A 19,231-nucleotide genomic window follows, 5' to 3' on the forward strand; every position below is an offset into this window, starting at 1 on the left:
AGTGGCTTGCTAGGCCATTTTAGAGGGCATTTTAAGCATCAACCACAATCCTGCGGGTTTGGAGTCACATGTAGGCCAAACCAGGTATGGACGGCAGATTTCCTTCCATAAAGAACATTAGTGAACCAGATGGGTTTTTACAACAATTGACAATGGCTTTTTCAAGATTTTTAATGGATTCAAATTCCACCATCTGTCCTGGCAGGATTCGAACCAGGGCCCCCAGAGCATTACTCTGGGCCTCTGGATTACTAGTCCAGCGACAATACCACTACGAACATCGCGGAGGAACATTTGGTTAAATAACAGCAGGAATTTCAATGGAAGTGATTACAACGCGAATGGAAGTGGGTCAGTGCTGGGTAAGAGCAGAGGGATTTGGGGAACAGGTTCACAGGACATTAAAGGCAGCCCCTCAGGGCAATAAGGCCCATGAAACAAGCTAAAGAAATTCTAGTTTTATAATGGAGGTACAGAATATAAAACACAAGGGCCGATCTAAAATCTCAGTAAGATCTCTGTTAGAGGACATCGTAGGAAGGATGTTGGGCCTCTAGAGAGGGAACAGGACAGATTCATTAGGGTTGTGCCTAAAGAGAGACTTGGAAAAAAAATCACCGTTTTTCATTATAAGAAAGCAGATTACAGGGCAATATGATGAAGTGTTTGAAATGAAGAAAGGATGTGACAAGTTGGATTGAAGCAGACTGCTTCCTGTATTTGAGACTCTGTAACAAGAGGCCATTGATACACAATTAAAAGTAAGAGATTTGGGCCAAAAGGCAGGAGAAACTTCTTCACAGAGAGTGTGAAGCTGTGGAATTCAATCCTAGGATCAGTGGTTGTGGCAGAAACTATGTGAGCGTTGAAGATCAGATTGACTAGGTGATGAAACAAATTAAGACAAGGTGTTATGGGAACAGGGAAATGTGAGCAGAACTATTTACTCACATGGAGGGTAAATGCTAACATAGACTGGTTGGGCTGAATGGCCCGTTTCCATGCTGTAACGTCTAAGCAACTATTCCTTTGTACTTCTTGTCACTTTCAGCACACAGAAATGTAAAGATAGATACTGTACAATCAATGTTGGAGTAATGCACAATTCACAATTCAACAGAACTTACCCAGCATGACTGCATCCACAGCTCCTCCAGCACAGAACTCAATCAGGATCTGTGGGAGCAGAAGGTTAATGGTTAGAGACAGGGCAGCAGGGGCCTTAAAACAATGGTGCAGCCAACAGCCAGTCAACTTTGACATTGGAATAAACGATTTAGCCCCTCAGGCCTGCTACAATTCACTAAGACCATGGCTCATCTGCTTCAGCTCCATCTACTCACCTTCGATTCGTATATTGCGAGACCCTTACAGTAATGCAGGACAAAAGTCTTAAATGACAATCAAGTTGAGGGAAAAATTCCTCTGGCAATCATGTACAACATGTCAGAGTCCCTCTGTTTAATATGGCTGGTGAAAGTGAAATGCATTCTAACGAACTAGGGTGCCAGCCAGAGATCTTTCTGAACACATTTGCAAAGTGGTTACACACAATGGCCAGAGGAATTCTTCCCGTTGTTCTCACCCAAACCCAATTGTTTTTGCAACATTCTGTGCCATCATTTAAAATGGAGAGTTCAACTCTTTGCTTAAACGGGGCAGGGGTTGTGGACTGAGTGAGGAAAGGGAATGAGCTGCGGAAGGGGAAGTGTTGGTAGAGTGAGTTTCTTTAGTAGATAATCAGCTGCTAATGATGCCACTATCTGAAAGATAGAGTGGTGATGTAGGGCGAAGAGTGACGTGATGAAATTGACATCTTAGATATGCTTCGAGTAAATCACAAAAGCTCCACATCAGGAAGGAAAAAGTCATTAATTTACAGGGATTTCATAAATTATACTGGGAAGCTCCATAAAGGAGAGCACATGAAACAACAGAACCTTTAAAGGCCGATCCTCTGTAACTCTAGTCCAATAATCCAAGAAATACACAAGGACAAAGAATATACAATCAGAACCTGTCACAATTCCTTCAATGTTGTATTCAGAGTCTCTTGCAGTCATGCATCACTGGGAAGAAGTTCTCAGTGCTGTGACTGTCTGACAACTGTTGGAGGGGTATCAATGGGACCTCATAGGTCCAAGTATAGTCAATGATGTCACACAGTTCCAAGGAATTCTATGGATCTAACACACAATGAGACAGATTTAGCCTCTCATGGGTTCACTGCACAGTGGCCTGTTCCAACTGTTTTCCATGCCCTAGGTAAAAAAAACAGTAGAAAGCTGTGAACTAGCTCTTGGTGTGAATTCCTCTTCGGCTGATTCAATGGTAATTAACCCTTTGCAGTATTCATGCATCACATTCTGGAAGTACAAGGTTTTCTGGGATTATGTTTCATGAACTGGGATGGTTCTGAAAAAGGTTGAGGAGATTTCATAGAAGTGTTCAAACATACGAACATATAAGATAGGAGCAGGAGTAGGCCACTCGGCCCTTTGAGCCTGCTCTGCCACTCAGTATGATCATGGCTGATCTTCCACTTATCCCTGATAACATTTCACCCAGTTGTTTATCAAGAATCTATCTTCTCTGCCTTGAAAACATTCAAAGGCTCTGCTTTCACTGCTTTTTGAGGAAGGAAGTTCCAAAGACTCTCTACCCTCTGAGATAAAAAGTTGATCTTCATCTCAGTCTTAAATGGGTGACCCCTTATTTTTAAACAGTGCTCCCTACAAGAGGAAACATCCTCTCCATATCCACCCTGTCAAGACCCCTCGGGATCTTATACGTTTCAATTAAATTGCCTCTTACTCTTCAAAACTCCAGCAGGTACAAGCCTAGCCTGTCCAATCTTTCCTCATAACCCACCATTCCGGGTATTAGTCTCGTAAACCTTCTCTGAACTGCTTCCAACCACTTACATCCTTCCTTAAATGAGACCAATGCTGTACACAGGACTCCAGATGAGGTCTCTCCTGTGTCCTGTGCAACTGAAGCATAACCTCCCTACTTTTATATTCAATTCCCCTTACAATAAAAGATCACATTCTATTAGCTTTCCTAATTATTTGCTGTACCCGCATTCTAGCCTTTTGTAATTCATGCACTAGGACACCCAGATCCCTCTGAATCTCAGAGCTCTGCAATCTCTTACCATTTAGATAATATGCTTTTTTTATTCTTCCTGCCAAAATGGACAATTTCACATTTTCCCACATTATACTCCATTTGCCAGATCTTTACCCACTCACTTAACCTATCTATGTCCCCTTGTAGTCTCTTATGTCCTCTTTACAACTTAACTTTCCAACCAATTTGTATCATTAGCAAATTTAACAACCATACCTTTGGTCCCTTCATCAAAGTAATTTATATAAATTATAAAAAGTTGAGGCCCCAGCACTGATCCTTGTGGCACACCACTCATTACATCCCGCCAACCAGAAAAAGACCGATTTAGGGCTATCCTCTGTTTCCTGTTAGTTAGCCAATCGTTTATCCATGCCATTATATCCTATACGATGAGCTTTTATTTTCCACAATAACCTTTAATGTGGCACCTTATCAAATGCCTTCTGGAAATCTAAGTACAGTACATCCATCGGTTCCCCTTTATCTGTTTATGGCATGTGACTCCTTCAAAGAACTCCAATAAATTGGTTAAACGTGATTTCCCTTTCACAAAACCATGTTGACTCTGCCGATTGCCTTTAACTTTTCTATACATCTTCTATAATATTCTAACATTTTCCTTATGACAGATGTTAAGCTAACTGGCTTGTAGTTTCCTGCTTTCTGTCTCCCTCTCTTTTTGAATATAAAGAGGTTACATTTGTCATTTTCCAATCTAATGGCACTTTCCCCAAATCCAGGGAATTTTGGAAAATTAAAACCAATGCATCAACTATCTCACTAGCCACTACTTTTAAGACCCTAGGATGAAGTCCATCAAGAACCCAGGGATTTGTCAGCCTGCAGCTCCAACAATTTGCTAAGTACCACTTCCCTGGTGATTGTAATTTTCCCAAGTTACTCCCTCCCTTCCAATTTCTGATTTACAGATGTTTCTGGGTTTTCTGGAACTCATGAAGGGCTTAGGCATAGTGAATAGTGAGAAACTGTTCCCATTGGCAGAAGGGCCAAGAATGAGGGGGCACTGAATTAAGTTGAATAGCAAAAGAACAAATGGTGATTTGAGAAAATCTTTTCTTTCTTCACATAGCGAATGGTTAGGATTTGGAACACACTGCCTGAGAATCTGGTGGAGGAAGATTCACTCGTGACTTTCAAAAGGGCGTGAGATAATTATCCATAGAGAAAATATTTGCAGGGAAAAGGACGGAGGAGCGGTACCAACTGAGCTGCTCTTGCAGAGCCAGCAGGGACATGACAAGCCAAATGGTCTCCTTCTATGCTGTGAATATTCTGTGATTCTATGATCTTATATCAGATCCTGTGGTGCAGCAGAAGATGACCAAATATAGCCAGAAACAACTGAATTCTGTCTGTTTGAACATGTGAAAATACAGATTGAGAGAAAGAAGCATGAAAGAAACCAGAAACGGAAACATAACAACCTAATTTTTGTCCTTCCCCTTCCCCAATGGGAATAGGGGGTTATTCAGCTTTGAACCTGTTCTATCATTCACTGAGACCATGACTGATCTGTATCCTAATTCCATAAATCTGCCTTGCCTCCATACCACTTAATAAAAAAGGAGCCGTCATCTCATTCAATCTCAGAACAGTGTTATGTCAGTAAGACATGAAAAGAAATCCAAAACGGCATGAATCAAAACTTTATTCTTTTCTATTTTAAAATGGGCTCTGCTGAGCCACAAGATGGCTGTTACAGGTCACATGTCTCAAGATTTGCCATTTGTTCTGGAAGGTTCTGACAAAGACTACAAGAACAAAAGAGTTCCACTCTTGTCTTTATGGAATCTCTCACTCCATTGTAAGGCCACATTATAATCACTGAACAAGATGACTAACTGATGAACTGAGTCCCCCAGCGGGGACGGTAACAAAGGCAGAGAAACTGAAACTCATTATACCTAAAGAAGTGTTCACAGCCCCACCATTTCATGCCTAAGAGATGGATTTTAGCCAGGAGCACAGAAACTGCTTGCAAGGCTGCAATTAACTCTTTAATAGACCATGTCACATGACCCCATGCTTCTAGCCTTTTGGATCGTTATAATATTACATTTCTAGCCTCACAACTCAGTCTGCTGATTTGACACCAACCAGAAAGAACTCCAGCAGCTCCTGGCTGAAGAAGCAGCCATGCAGCTGGCCCCATCTCTCAACTCCTTGAAGCCTGTTTAATTTTAAAAGTCAGTGGTTCTTTCACTGTTGCTGGCCATAGTTGCAAATTTTTCCTATCCCCCCCTTACTGTGTGTGCACACGTGTGCATTTATGATGTGAATAAATTAATCTTCTGAGTTAATCATAGCATGTGTTTGCTGTGTGATTATTAAATTAGATCGCACAAACTGACGGATTGAGGAAACATGCTACAACTTACTTTAAAAATAATTCAAAAACACCTCTGCTTACGGACAGACAGGGAGAGGATAAAGAGGTTAAGTTCCTCTTCTCCTGTCCGTAACAGCAGGCTAAAGGGGCTGAATAGCCTGCTACTGCTCCTACATTCCAATTCCCTGGGCTAGCAAAATTCTATCAATTAGTCATTTGGTAGTACAGAACTTGAGTATTGCTGAAAACAGAGACAAGTGTAAGCTTTTCTGTTTCTCTCTCCACAGGCGCTGCTGGACCTGCTGAGTTTTTCCAGCATTTTCTGTTGTTGTTTCAGATTTCCAGCATCCTCAGTATTTTGCTTTTATATAAGCTTTTCATCTTGCACTCATCAAGCCACTCACAAAAATACCAATTTAAGGAGGAAACAACAATTTATACTGGATGTGAAGAGAGTGCTGATTGGTTGGCAAGTGGCATTGCCACAGAGAATGCACCACTGATGGTGACTGAAAGTTGACTGCCAAGCATTGTTGAAATTTAAACTAGGCAGCTTGATCCTGATTGCTCAAGGCATTGCCCTGAGGAAAGAGTCAGCAAATGGCTGTCACTTATTTTGTTTAGCCAAAACATGTGCAATGTGCATACATGTTCTTTCTGTCTGCAAAGAACAGGGCCCTGTGTATTGATATATGTAGCTTCCAGTACACACAAATGCACCACATTGCGAGTCGTGACCGACAATCTTAAATTGGTTGTCAGTGTAATTCTCAGCACAATGAGGATTATTTAGCAAATAATCAGTTTCTGATAACTCAGTTTCATTCCCTTATGCCCCCATCTCAATGAATTTTGGGCTTGGCACGATGCTGAACTCTTCTTCTGCCGCCTTCATCTCCGTGCGCACTTCTTTGGGCAGGAGTGCTCCCCCCATTCAATGGATCCTTTCACCGCATCCAGTATTCTCCCTCCACCTGGACCTCTCCCTCTGGTCTCTTAACTGCTCTTAATCTTTTCATTGAAAACTGTCGGCGTGACATCAGCCGTCTCAATTTCTCTGCCCCCTCACCCACTCTAACCTGTCTCCTGAACTTGCTGCACTCCATTCTTTTAGGTTCAGCCCTGACTTTGTTACCAAACCTGTCAACAAGGGTGGTGCTGTTGTTGTCTGGTGTACTGACCTCTACCTCGCAGAAGCTGAGCGCCAACTCTCCCCGAACCATGACCCCAACACCGAACATCAAGCCATGGTTTCTAGGACTGTCACTGACCTCATCTCCTCCGGAGATCTTCCCTCCACAGCCTCCAACCTTAGTCTTTCAACCCTGGACAGCCCGCTTCTACCTCCTTCCCAAAATCCACAGACAGGACTGTCCTGGTAGACCGATCGTGTCGGCTTTTTCCTGCCCCACGGAACTCATTTCTTCCTATCTTGACTCCGTTCTCTCTCCCCTTGTCCAGTCTCTCCCCATCTACATCCACGATTCCTCTGATCCCCTATGTCATATCAACAATTTCCAGTTCCCTGGCCCTAACTGCCTCCTCTTCACCATTGACGTCCAATCTCTCTACACTTCCATTCCCCACCAGGATGGTCTGAGGGCTCTCCGCTTCTTCCTTGAACAGAGGCTCGAACAATCACCATCTACCACCACTCTCCTTCGCCTGGCTGAACTTGTTCTCTCAATGAACAATTTCTCCTTAAATTTGTCTCACTTTTTCCAAATAAAAGGTGTGGCTATGGGTTCCCGTATGGGTCCCACTGATGCCCGCCTCTTCTTGGGGTATGTGGAACATTCCTTGTTCCAGTCCTATTCATGCTCCCTCCCACAACTCTTTTCTCAGTACATCTATGGCTGTTTCGGTGCTGCTTCATGCTCTCGCCTGGACCTGGAAATTTTTTTTTAATCAATTTTGATTCCAATTTCCACTCCTCCATCACCTTCACATGGTCCACCTCCGACACTTCCCTTCCTTGACCTCTCTGTCTCCATTTCTGCTGATAAACTGTCCACCAATATTCATTACAAGCCCACCGACTCCCACAGCTACCCGACTACAGGTCCTCACACTCTGCTTCCTGCAAAGGACTCCACCACATTCTCTCAGTTCCTTTGCCTCTGTTCCGATGATGCCACTTTCCAAAACGGCGCTTCTGACATGTCTTCCTTCTTCCTTAACCAAGGTTCCCCCCCCAACTGTGGTCGACAGGGCCCTCAGCTGTGTCTGACCCATCTCCCGTGCCTCTGCCCTCACATCTTCCCCTCCCTCCCAGAACCATGATAGGGTACCCCTTGTCCTCACTTTTCACCTCACCAACTTTCACATTCAAAAGATCATCCTCCACCATTTCCACCAACTCCAAAATGATGCCACCACCAAACACATCTTCCCCTCACCCTGCACCCCCCCCACCACCTCATTCAGCATTCCGTAGGGATAGTTCCCTCCGGGACACCCTGGTCCACTCCTCCATCACCCCCAATACCTCATCCTCTTCCCATGGCACCTTCCCATGCAATTGCAGAAAGTGCAACTTCCTGCCCTTTTACCTTCTCCCCCCTCATCATCCAAGGACCCAAACACTCTCTTTCAGGTGAAGCAGCTTCGCTTGCATCTCCTTTAATTTGGCCTACTGCATCCGCTGCTCCCAATGTGGTCTCCTCTACATCAAGGAGGCCAAACGCAGACTGGATGACCACTTTGCGGAACACCTTTCGTCTGTTCGCAAGCATGACCAAGACCTTCTGGTCGCTTGCCATTTCAACACACCACCCTGCTCTCATGCCCACATGTCCGTTCTTGGCCTGCTGCAATGTTCCAGTGAAGCCCAACACAAACTGGAGGAATAGCATCTTATCTTCCAGTTAGGGACTTTACAGTCTTCTGGACTTAACATTGAGTTCAACAACTTCAGAGCATGAACTATCTCCTCCATCCTCACCCCCTTTTTAAAATCCCCTTTTTTCAACATTCATTTTTATTTTTTTTATCCATTTTTATTTTTATTCATTTATCTGTGGTTTTATCCCCTTTTTTATCTTCCCTTCTATCCCATTTTCTAACCTTTTTCCCCCCACCATGCCCCCTCCCCCACCCCATCCCTTACAGGACCACCTGTTACTTGTTCCATGATGTTCTTTCACACAATGCTACCGTTGTTCCACTATTATCACATTCTGCTTTCTTACCTTTATGCCACTATCAGCACACTTTTTTAAAGCAATAACCACTACCATTAACACTCCCTTTGTCTTTTAGTTCATGACATCTTTGTCAATCCCTCCTTTGTCCTCATCTATCGCTGGCCTTCTATCCAGCTCCACCAGCCCCACCCCACTTTAACAGTAGAAATTTCATCACATTTCCACTTCTCTTCAGCTCTGGAGAAGGGTCACATGGACTCAAAACTTTGTTTCTCTTTCCACAGATGCTGCTAGACCTGCTGAGTGTTTCCAGCATTTTCTGTTTTTGTTTCAGATTTCCAGCATCTGCAGTATTTTGTTTTTATTTAGCAAATGTTGTCCATTCGTGGAATCACATCTAATGTTGGACACTGTGTTTTGAGTTTTGCAAGCACGGCCTGGTTGGATACGGTCTGTATCCTGCCCGTTGCAAACAGCGGCTGGGACATGCTGTTTGATACGATCCACCAGTCTTTGGGAGTTATGGCCTACATACCTAGCAGTACACTGGCACTAAAATTCATATACCACATTACTCATTTGTGTGATAGGTATTCTTGCAAGGGTCCTGATGAGTGCAAGACAAAAAGCTTAGACATGCCTCTTTTTTCAGCAATCCTAAAATGACATCAATTCCTGATTTAAAATTATTAGTTAAGCTTGCATCTACTGCCTTTTATCAGTAGAGTTTCACATTTTGTATGAAGTGTTTCCTAACGTCCCTCCTGAAATGGTTTGGCTCTGATGTTAAGGTTATGTTCACCTTGACCTCGACTCCCACACCAACGGAATCTACTCCATCAATTTTTTTCAAAATTTTAAAAATCCCAATCAAATTATTCCTTTAATCTTCTATATTTCAGGGATTACAAGCCTAGTTTATGTAATCTCTCCTCACAAATCTAGTTTATGTAATCTCTCCTCATAATCTAATCCTTGATGCCCTTGAAACATTCACTAACATGTGAATTGATGCTGCATTCCTTCCAAGGCCAAGATATCCTAAAGTTTTATTATGAATGAGAGATTTTAAAAGATGACTATGTTTTGCCACTGTCTCTTTAATTTAAATGGATTAGTGAAGAGACATGTAATCTGTTCCAAATTCTGTCTGACAATAAGCCAAGTGGTTGATTTACCATGGGAATAATGGGACCCAGGGTGAGACTGAGAGCAAAGTGCAAAATATTCTCACCTAAAACAAAGTCAAGAGCAGCTGGGCTAACTGTGAACAGACTTTCAGAGTATTTTGGACAGAGAGACTGGGGTCTCTCAGAGGGACAAAAGTTTCCAGTTGGTGTATCAGCAGAGTGGAGAAGGTAGCGAGTCCTTGGTGAGCTTCCAGGCAGAACGCGGGAGGGTGGACAGTCTCTGGTCAAAGAGACGCATTGCATGGCAATCTAAAGACTCTGCAAGATTTGCCCTGGCAAAGCTGGGAGAAGAAATTGTCAGAGTGGGCTTTTCTGCTGGCTGTCAATTTGGAAATTTTCTGAAAACTGAGGGAAACACCTTTCGATGGTCACTCAACACTTCAAAACACCTTTGGTGAAACAGGGGGACTGAACCCAATGGAAGCTAGGAGTGACTGTGCACTGTGTTCTTTAAAGACTTTAATCCTATGGAGAGCTTACTAGAAAGTATATATATGTGGCATTGGGTTGTCTTATGATGATAGGTTGGACAGGCTGGGCTGGAGTTTAGAAGAGTGAGGGGTGACTTGATTAAGTATATAGATCTTGAATGGTCTTGACAAGGTGGATGCGAAAGGATGTTTCCTCTTGTGTGTGAGTCCAGAACTAGGGGGCACTGTTTTAAAATTAGGGGTCGCCTTTACAGGACGAGAAGAGGAGAATTTTTTTCTCTCAGAGTTGTGCAACTTTGGAACACTGGGCCTCAAAAGGTGGTGGAAGCAGGGTCACTGAATATTTTTAAGGCAGAGGTAGATAGATTCTTGTTAGGCAAGGGGGTCAAAGGTTATTGGAGGGGGGCGGTAGATGGGAATGTGGAATTTGAATCAAACAGATCACTCATGATCTTATCGAACGGCGGAGCAGGCTCCAGGGGCCAAATGGCCTACTTCTGCTCCTATTTCATATGTTCATGTTAAAACAGTAATAAGGGTTAACTAAACAATAGATTACAGAAAAGATAATATTGCTTTAAGTTTGTGTGTTACAGTAAAAGTCTTAAAATTTGAAAACTTGTCATGTAATTCCTTTAAGTCGGTAACTGGGAATTCAAATATCTTTCTCAAATTATCAGTGTCTACAAGGGTTTTAACAATTTGCTGCCCAGAATAATGTGCAATGCTCCAGATGTGGACTAAAGGCGTTTTGTATAGCTGCAGCATAAGTTCCTCCCCTTCGTGTTCCAGTTCTCTATTAACTTTTAAGACTTTCTTGCACCTGACCAGTACATTTGTTTTAAATTCATTCATCAGATGTGGGTATCACTGGCAAGGCTAGCATTTATTGCTGATCCCTAATTACCCTCAAATGGCTTGCTAGGTCATTTCAGAGACCAATAAGAGTCAAACACATTGCTGAGAGTCTGGAATCACATAAACCAGAACAGGTAAGGGCAATTTCCTTCCTGAAAGCACTACTGATACTAGTGTTTCTTTCAGATTTACTTTATTAACTGAATTTAGATCTCCCCAGTTGCCATGGTGGGAGGTGAAGTAATTTCTCCGGATCACTAGTCAAGCCTCTGCATTACTAGGCCAGTAACATCATAACCATACTATCAAACCTTCCAGTTTGCTTAACTGTGTACATGGACACCTAAATCTCCTTGGATCTCCTCTGTTCCTAGCTTTTCACCATGTACCAGAACTAACCTTAGTTTGGCCATAAATGGGTGATTTCACCTTTATCTGTCTTGAAATCTGTCAGTCACAGTTTTGCCCACTCTATCAACACCTCTTGTAATTTTATGCTCCCAACTAAATTGCTCACTATACCACCAAACTTTGTGTCAGCTTGGATAATGGCTCTCAATTGTGTCATACAATTGATTAATAAATACAAATAAATATTAATGGGCATCACTTTATGGAACGCCAATAGTCATTTCTTTCCAATTCAAGTACATATCCATTATACTGCATATACTCTGGAAGAGAATGCTCTTAGTATAAATTCTATTCAGAATAAGATTATGTAACATGTTCTTTAATAATGTAGTTTAAAGAACAGAATAAATTAAAAACTTAAGTTCCATTTACAATGCAGCTATTGATCAGAGAAGTTTGTTAACATTGAATTGTTCATTTGAATTTTATCCAAGGAAGAGATTATAGGCACAGCTCCCCATCCATATTTTTACAAATGTTTTCTTGGGATATGGGTGTCACTGGCTAGGCTGGCATTTGTTACCTATTCCTAGTTCCCATGATGTGTGTTTTCTTGACACCAATCCTTGAACCCTCCACCCTGCAAATTTCCCCATCTTGAACTTGCTTTTCCTCACCAAAGTTCCTGAATGTGGTGTCACCTCCCAAATCCATGCCCAGCTTTCTCAGAATTCCAAGTTTGAATTCCTCTGATCAGGTTTCCAGTCCTGTCACAGTATCAAATTAGTTCCTACCAAAGTTTCAAATGGCATATTATGTGACTGTGACAAAGGTAAACTATCCCTTTTCATCCTCCCTGACCTATCTGCAGCCTTTGACCATGAAATTCTGCTCCAATGTCTCACCACCATCATCCAGCTAGGCGGGACTGCACTTGTCTGGTTTCATTTTTATATCTATCTAGTCATAGACAAAGAATCATTTGCAATGGCTTCTCTTCCCGTTCTCACATCTGATGATCTCCTAGGATTAATCCTTGACCCATTCCTAATTTTCATCTACACTTTAACCCTTGGCGATCTCATCCAAAATCAGAGTTAGTTTCCTTATGCATGCTACGTGTAGACACCCAGCTCTACCTCACCCCTTCTCCCGTATCTAAATTATCAGACTGTCTGTCCAACATCCAGTACTGGAAGAGTTAACATTTCCTCCAAATAAATACTGGGAAGATGGAAGCCATTGTCTCTAGTCCCTGTCATAAACTTTGCTCCCTAGCCTCCAACTCTAACCCTCTCCCTGAGTGTTATGAAGTGGCAGATGATGTGTGCCAGGCAAACCAAATCCACACGGGAAACTTGGTCACGCTATCACAATGGTTTTGCAATTTGTATTTATTACTGGAAGATATGTGCACTGAATTCAGAAGTAGTAAGTCCACCAAGGCCTTTAGAGATTTTAAACAAATAAATTTAAATATTTATTAACAAAATATAAAAGATTTCAAGCTTACACATAAGATTACAAATTACTTACTACTATAATAAGTCCTAAAATTCCTAATTAACCTGATCCCCAGTTACACTCCCTTCAAGGCAACGGTCCAAAATAGGTTTTAGATTTAAAACAAACTCAGCAAGGTAACACAGTACCCTGGACAGTGGAATTCCAAATGGCTTTTCCCCAACTTTAATTTCATTGTATAGCAGACTTATGCACAAATGCTGGGGGCTTCATTAAAACTATTCCACACACTCCTGTTAGTTCTTACATGGCCTTCTGACACATAACCTTTCATTCTCCTTTATATATGTTTCACTCTTTTTAATATGTAAATTCTATTGCTTCATATGTCTTTGAAACTGCATCTTCCTCATAATAGAAAAACTTTCATGTTACCACTATATATTGTCAGTAACCTTAGGGAAAAATAAACACATTCCTTAGCCTTGCTTATCTGGCTAATTGTAAACAGTCTAAGATCGCTTTGAAATCCAAATATCCCTTCATTTATCTAACAATGTAAATTCCCTTCACACCTTACATGTTAAGCCAGCACCCATGTTTACTCATTAGCGTGTCAAGCACCTAGCTTCTTTTGATGATTTCAAACTTGCAGTCTACTTAACTCCAATTGTAATTAAATCACACATAGACCCAATTATACTTACCCCCATAAACGTACTTCACAATAAACCAGGAAAATATTATGAAAATTATTATACTTTCAGCACACAGAGGCTGAACCTAACACCATTACAAGCTTGGTGTTATATCTGACCCCAAGATGAGCTTCTGACCAGAACCTGCCATCATAAAGGAACATTAGAATATAGGAGGAGTAGGCCATTCAGCCTGTTGAGCCTGCTCCACCATTCAATTATATCATGGCTGATCATCTACCTCTACACCATTTTTCCCAACTATCCCCTTTTCCCTTGATGTCATTAGTATCCAGAAATCTATCAATTTCTGTCTTGAACAGGCTCAATGATTGAGCTTCCACAGCCCTCTGGGTTGGGAATTCCAAAGATTCGCCACCTGATGAGTGAAGAAATTCCTCTTCATCTCAGTCTTACTCCTAATTCTGAGACTGTGTCCCCTGGCTCTATACTGACCAGCCAGGGGAAACATCCTATCCACATCTACCCTGTCATGCCCTGTAAGAATTTTAAGTTTCAATGAGATAACCTCTCAATCTTCGAAACTCTAGAAAATATTTCCACCTCTGTAACATCACCCCTCGCCTCAGCTTATCTGCTTCCAAAATTCTGTGCCTGTTACCTCTAGAGTTGACTACTCCAATGACTCCTGGCCCGCCTCCCACATTCTACCCTCTGCAAACTTGAGGTCACCCAAAACTCTTCCATCCCTGTCCTCACTCGCATCAAGTCCCATTCACCCATCTCCACTGTGGTCACTGACCTACAATGGTTCCAATTAAGCAATGGTTCAATTTCAAAATTCGCATCCTTGTTTTCAAATCCCTCCACAGCTTTAAAACACGTTCACCAAAAACTAAGCATACTGTCCCCAGTCCAGACTGAGACTATAAAGAACGAACAACTTGCATTTTTCAGCCCTTTCATGACTTCAGGATGTCTCAAAGCATTTCTACAACTAATGAAGTACTTCTGAAGAGTAAATATTGTTGTAATATCGGAAACACAACAGGCAATTTGCGCACAGCAAGCTCCCACAAATCAATAATAACCAGATTAATCAGTTTTAGTGATGTTGATTGATGGAGAAATATTAGCCAAGTCACTGGGAAACTTCCCAGCACTGTGTCAAAATAGCACCTTGGGATCTTTTTACATCCACCTGATGGGGCAAACGGGCCCTTGGTTTAACATTTTGTCCCAAATTCAGTACTGCTGACGGTGCAGCACTCCATTTGTTCTGCACTGCAGTGTCAACATAGGTATCTGTGCTCATGTTCTGGAGTGGGCCATGAACCCAAAATTCTTCCAACCCAGAGACAAGAGTGCTATCCACTGAGCCACAGCTGGCACCTAATTTACACAGTGATGCAAGAATTACAGAGTAATGACAAAGGGGTCAAGTGTCAGTAGGAGAACATTAGGGTACACTGATCATATTGTCATAAGGTCTGGATTAGCTAACGTGAGAATGAATGTTTCTTTCATACTTTGGGGAATATTGTGTTCTTCTGTAAAGATGGCTGGGTTTGTTTGTGTGTGAGAGAGTTAATTAAGCTGGGCAGAGATTGATAGGAGTCAGGTTGTCTGGGGGGGGTTAAAACATGAAAATGATAGAGGTGTTAAGTTTGTGGGAAAGGTAAATAAGTTAAATCTAACATTTGCATTTTTAGATAAGTTGCGAGTTGGCTTGAATATCAAAAGGGAGTCAGAGGTATCAAGAAACCTGTTTGCATTTTGCAAGAGTTCAATAGGTAAATAATAGTGGAGATATTATATTTTATTGACCCGAAAGCAAAGACAAGATAGAGCCATAAAAGATTTCATACTCGAAAGGGTTTGAGTTTCAAAGAGGTGTGAGAACAATGGAATCGGAGATGAAAGGGGGAAAGTGGCATTTCAGAATTACTGTGGAAAGCTTAGAGGGAGAAATTGCTAGAGCTGTTTGAGCTATAGCTGGAGCTCTGGGCTGGGAGAGGATGCAGTTTTAACCAGCCATCCAGTCAAGCCAGAAAAGTCTTGGACTACAACAAGCAGTTTTATTCTGAAATAGATTCCACCACAGAACTGAAGAAGGTAGAGGTCATGTGATATGCCTTTATTGAAGCTACAACAGTTTGCCTTGTGTAATATTACTGGATTTTATAGTTAAATATCGATAAGGGAGTGTTGCCTGGCGGTGTTTACTTGTGGGCCTGGCCAAGTACAGAGTCTTTTTGGGAAATGTTTTGTAAGAATAACCTTAATTGTGTAACTGTAATCTTGTGTGTTTAAGTTTTCTTTTATTCTTGTTAATAGAACTTTTACTTTTAACTTATAAAATCCCAGAAGTATTACAGGACCTCTTACTGCCGAGATCAGTACGTCGTCTTCTCATTTTCAGAAAATAAGAAAAAGGGTATGCCGTAAGCCAAATTTCCCTCTGGGATTTGGTTTGCGCAACAATTAACACAGGTGTGGTCACAATGCTAGGGAAGAGAAATAGTGGATGCATTGGTGGGCAACTTCCGAGATTCTATAGACTCTGGAACAGTTCCTACAGATTGGAGGGTAGCTAATGTAACCCCACTATTTAAAAAGTGAGGTAGAGAGAAAACAGGGAATTATAGACCAGTCAGCCTGACGTTGGTAGTGGGGAAAATTCTAGAGTCCATTATAAAAGATTTAATAGCGAGCCTTTGGAAAACAGTGGCAAGATCGGACAGAGTCAGCATGAATTTAAGAAAGGGAAATCATGCTTGACAAATCTATTGGAATTTTTTGAGGATGTAGCTAGTAGAATTGATGAGGGGGAGCCAGTGGGTGTGGTTTATTTGGACTTTCAGAAGGCTTTCGATAAAGTCCCACATAAGAGATTAGCGTGTTAAATTAAAGCGTATGGGAGTGGGGATAGTGTATTGCGAAGGATAGAAAACTGGTTGGCAGACAGGAAACAAAGAGTAGAAATATACGGGTCTTTTTCCGAACGGCAGGCAGTGACTAGTGGGGTACCACATGGATCGGTGCTGGGACCCCATATATATATATGTATATATCACAATATATATTAATGATTTAGATGAGGGAACTAAATGTAATATCTCCAAATTTGCAGATGACAAAAGCTGGGTGGGAGGATGAGCTGTGAGGAGGATGCAGAGATGCTTCAGTGTGATTTGGACAAGCTAAGTGAGTGGGCAACTGCATGACAGATACAGTATAATGTGGATAAATGAGAGGTTATCTACTTTGGTAGCAAAAACAGGAAGGCAGATTATCTGAATGGTTATAAATTGAGAGCAGGGAATGTGCAACGAGACCTGGGTGTCCTCATACACCAGTCGCTGAAGGTAAGCATAGAGATGCAGCAGGTGGTCAAGAAGGCAAATGGTATGTTGGCCTTCATAGCCAGAGAATTCGAGTACAGGAACAGGGATGTCTTGCTGCAATTATACAGGGCCTTGGAGAGAACACACCTAGAATAGTGTGTGAAGTTTTGGTCTCCTTATCTGAGGAAGGATGTTCTTGTTATAGAGGGATTGCAGCTAAGGTTTACCAGACTGATTCCTGTGATGGCGGAAGTGACATGTGAGGAGAGATTGAGTCGGCTAGGATTATATTCGTTGGAGTTCAGAAGAATGAGGGGGGATCTCATAGAAACCTATAAAATTCTAACAGGACTAGACAGGGTAGATGCAGGAAGAATGTTTCCTGATGGTGGGGGAGTCCAGAAGCAGGGGTCACAGTCTGAGGATACGGGGTAGACCACTTAGGACTGAGAAGAGGAGAAATTTCTTCACCCAGAGAGTGGTGAGCCTGTGGAATTCGCTACCACAGAAAGTTGAGGCCAAAACATTGTAAGTCTTCAAGAAGGAGTTAGATATAGCTTTTGGGGTGAAAGGGATCAAAGGATATGGGGAGAAAGCGGAAGCAGGCTATTGAGTTGGATGATCAGCCATGATCATAATGAATGGTGGAGCAAGCTCAAAGGGCCAAATGGCCTACTCCTGCTCCTATTTTCTATGTTTCTATGCAAAGGACAAGGAGTAATCTAGAGTAAAAATACTTGATTGGAGGAGGACCAATTTCAGTGGGTTGAGAAAATGTCTGTCCCAAGTAAACCGGAAGCAAAGGTTGGCCAGCAAAACTCTAATGGAACAAAGGGCTACCTTTAAATAAGAGATGTTTCAAGTAAAATTGAACTATGTTCCCACAAGGGGGAAAGGTAGGGCAACCCAAGTCAGAGGTCTCTGAATGATGAAAGAGATAGAGAGTAGGATGAAGCAGAAAAAAGGTGCATAGGACAGATGTCAGATCGATAATACAAAAGAGAATGAGGGGAGAGCGAAAAAGGAAATAAGAGGGGCAAAGGGAGAGTACGAGAAAAGGCTATCAGTTTAGATGAAAAGGAATTTAAAAATCTTTTATAGTGCAATGCTGAGGGAATCCTGCATTTGCCAGAGGTACTGCCCTTCAAACGAAATGTGAAATGAGGTCCAAGATCCAAGTCCCAGAGATGGAAAGTTTAACCAAGGCACTGCTATTACTGATGGGAGGAATGCCTCTTACCCACAGCTTGTTTTCATAGTAAAATGCATCAAGCAGCTTGACAATATGATGGTGATCACATGATGCCAGGATATCAATTTCCACAATGTAATCTTCCAGCTCTTCCTCACTCTTTGTGTCGATTACCTTTGCTGCAGCAAGAATTCCCGTTTGTTTGTTCTGTGCCTGTGTTTTGAAAGTAACCACATTGTTAGGCAGCTGCTGGCATCTACTGCATTATTAAATTGTACATTCATGCAAAAGTGCAATGTAAAGAACAAAACAATACAACAAAATCATACAAAAGTGTATTATGTGCACATAAAAATTCTCAAACTCTATTGCACAACAATTTATTCGCTCAGAAAATGAAATTGTAAACTTAAAACATCTTAGGACCAATCTAAGAGATATATTATTAAACTAGAACTCACTATAGATAGAAAGTATAATTGTCAACACTGATTTCAAAAGGGGTCATGCCTGATCAACGTTACTGAATTATTTGAAGTAACAGATAGGGAAGATAAGGGTAATACAGCAGATGTAATATATTTGGATTTTCAAAAAGCCTTCGATAAGGTACCAGGTAGTAGAATCATGATTAAGGTCAGAATGTATGGAGTTAGGGGTCAAGTATCAGAGTAGAAAGCAAACTGGGTAAGAACCGCAAAAAGAGAATAAGGGTTTGAGGCTGTTACTCAGATTAACCAATGGTGGAAAGTGGTGTTCCACAAGGATTGGTGCCGGAACCACTGTTGCTTACAATTTACATAAATAATTTGGATTCTAAATCAAAGTACAGATTTAAAATTTGTGGATGACACCAAACTGGGAAATGTAGTTAATACAGAGGAGGACTGCTAGAAAATACAGAAAATTCATAAACGTGCAGGATGGATGTGCAACTAGCAAATTAAATTCAAATTGATAAGTATGAGGTATATTTTGGTAGGAAGAATAAGGGATCACGTGCTCTTTGGAAAATAAGTGTCTAAATGGGATAGAGGAACAATAAAGTGTGAGGATACAGATACACAACTCACTAAAAGTAGCGATCAGGTTAATAAGCCATACA

The 19,231-nt window shown here is 41.6% G+C and overlaps 1 protein-coding gene across 5 annotated transcripts in view; it reads right to left on the reverse strand.

The window, feature by feature from the left end:
• Window positions 1-19,231, reverse strand: part of slka (STE20-like kinase a) — a 160,359-nt gene that overhangs the window by 66,522 nt on the left and 74,606 nt on the right. For all 5 annotated transcript variants that reach the window (XM_041209132.1, XM_041209131.1, XM_041209130.1 and 2 more), the window contains exons 2-3: window positions 18,175-18,339; window positions 1,128-1,176 (exon numbers count right to left, since the gene is read on the reverse strand). In XM_041209132.1, the coding sequence (XP_041065066.1) occupies window positions 1,128-1,176; window positions 18,175-18,339 (214 nt within the window). The remainder of the gene's footprint in view (window positions 1-1,127; window positions 1,177-18,174; window positions 18,340-19,231) is intronic.

This window comes from Carcharodon carcharias, chromosome 17, assembly GCF_017639515.1.
Source record: "Carcharodon carcharias isolate sCarCar2 chromosome 17, sCarCar2.pri, whole genome shotgun sequence".
Lineage (NCBI taxonomy): Eukaryota > Metazoa > Chordata > Chondrichthyes > Lamniformes > Lamnidae > Carcharodon > Carcharodon carcharias.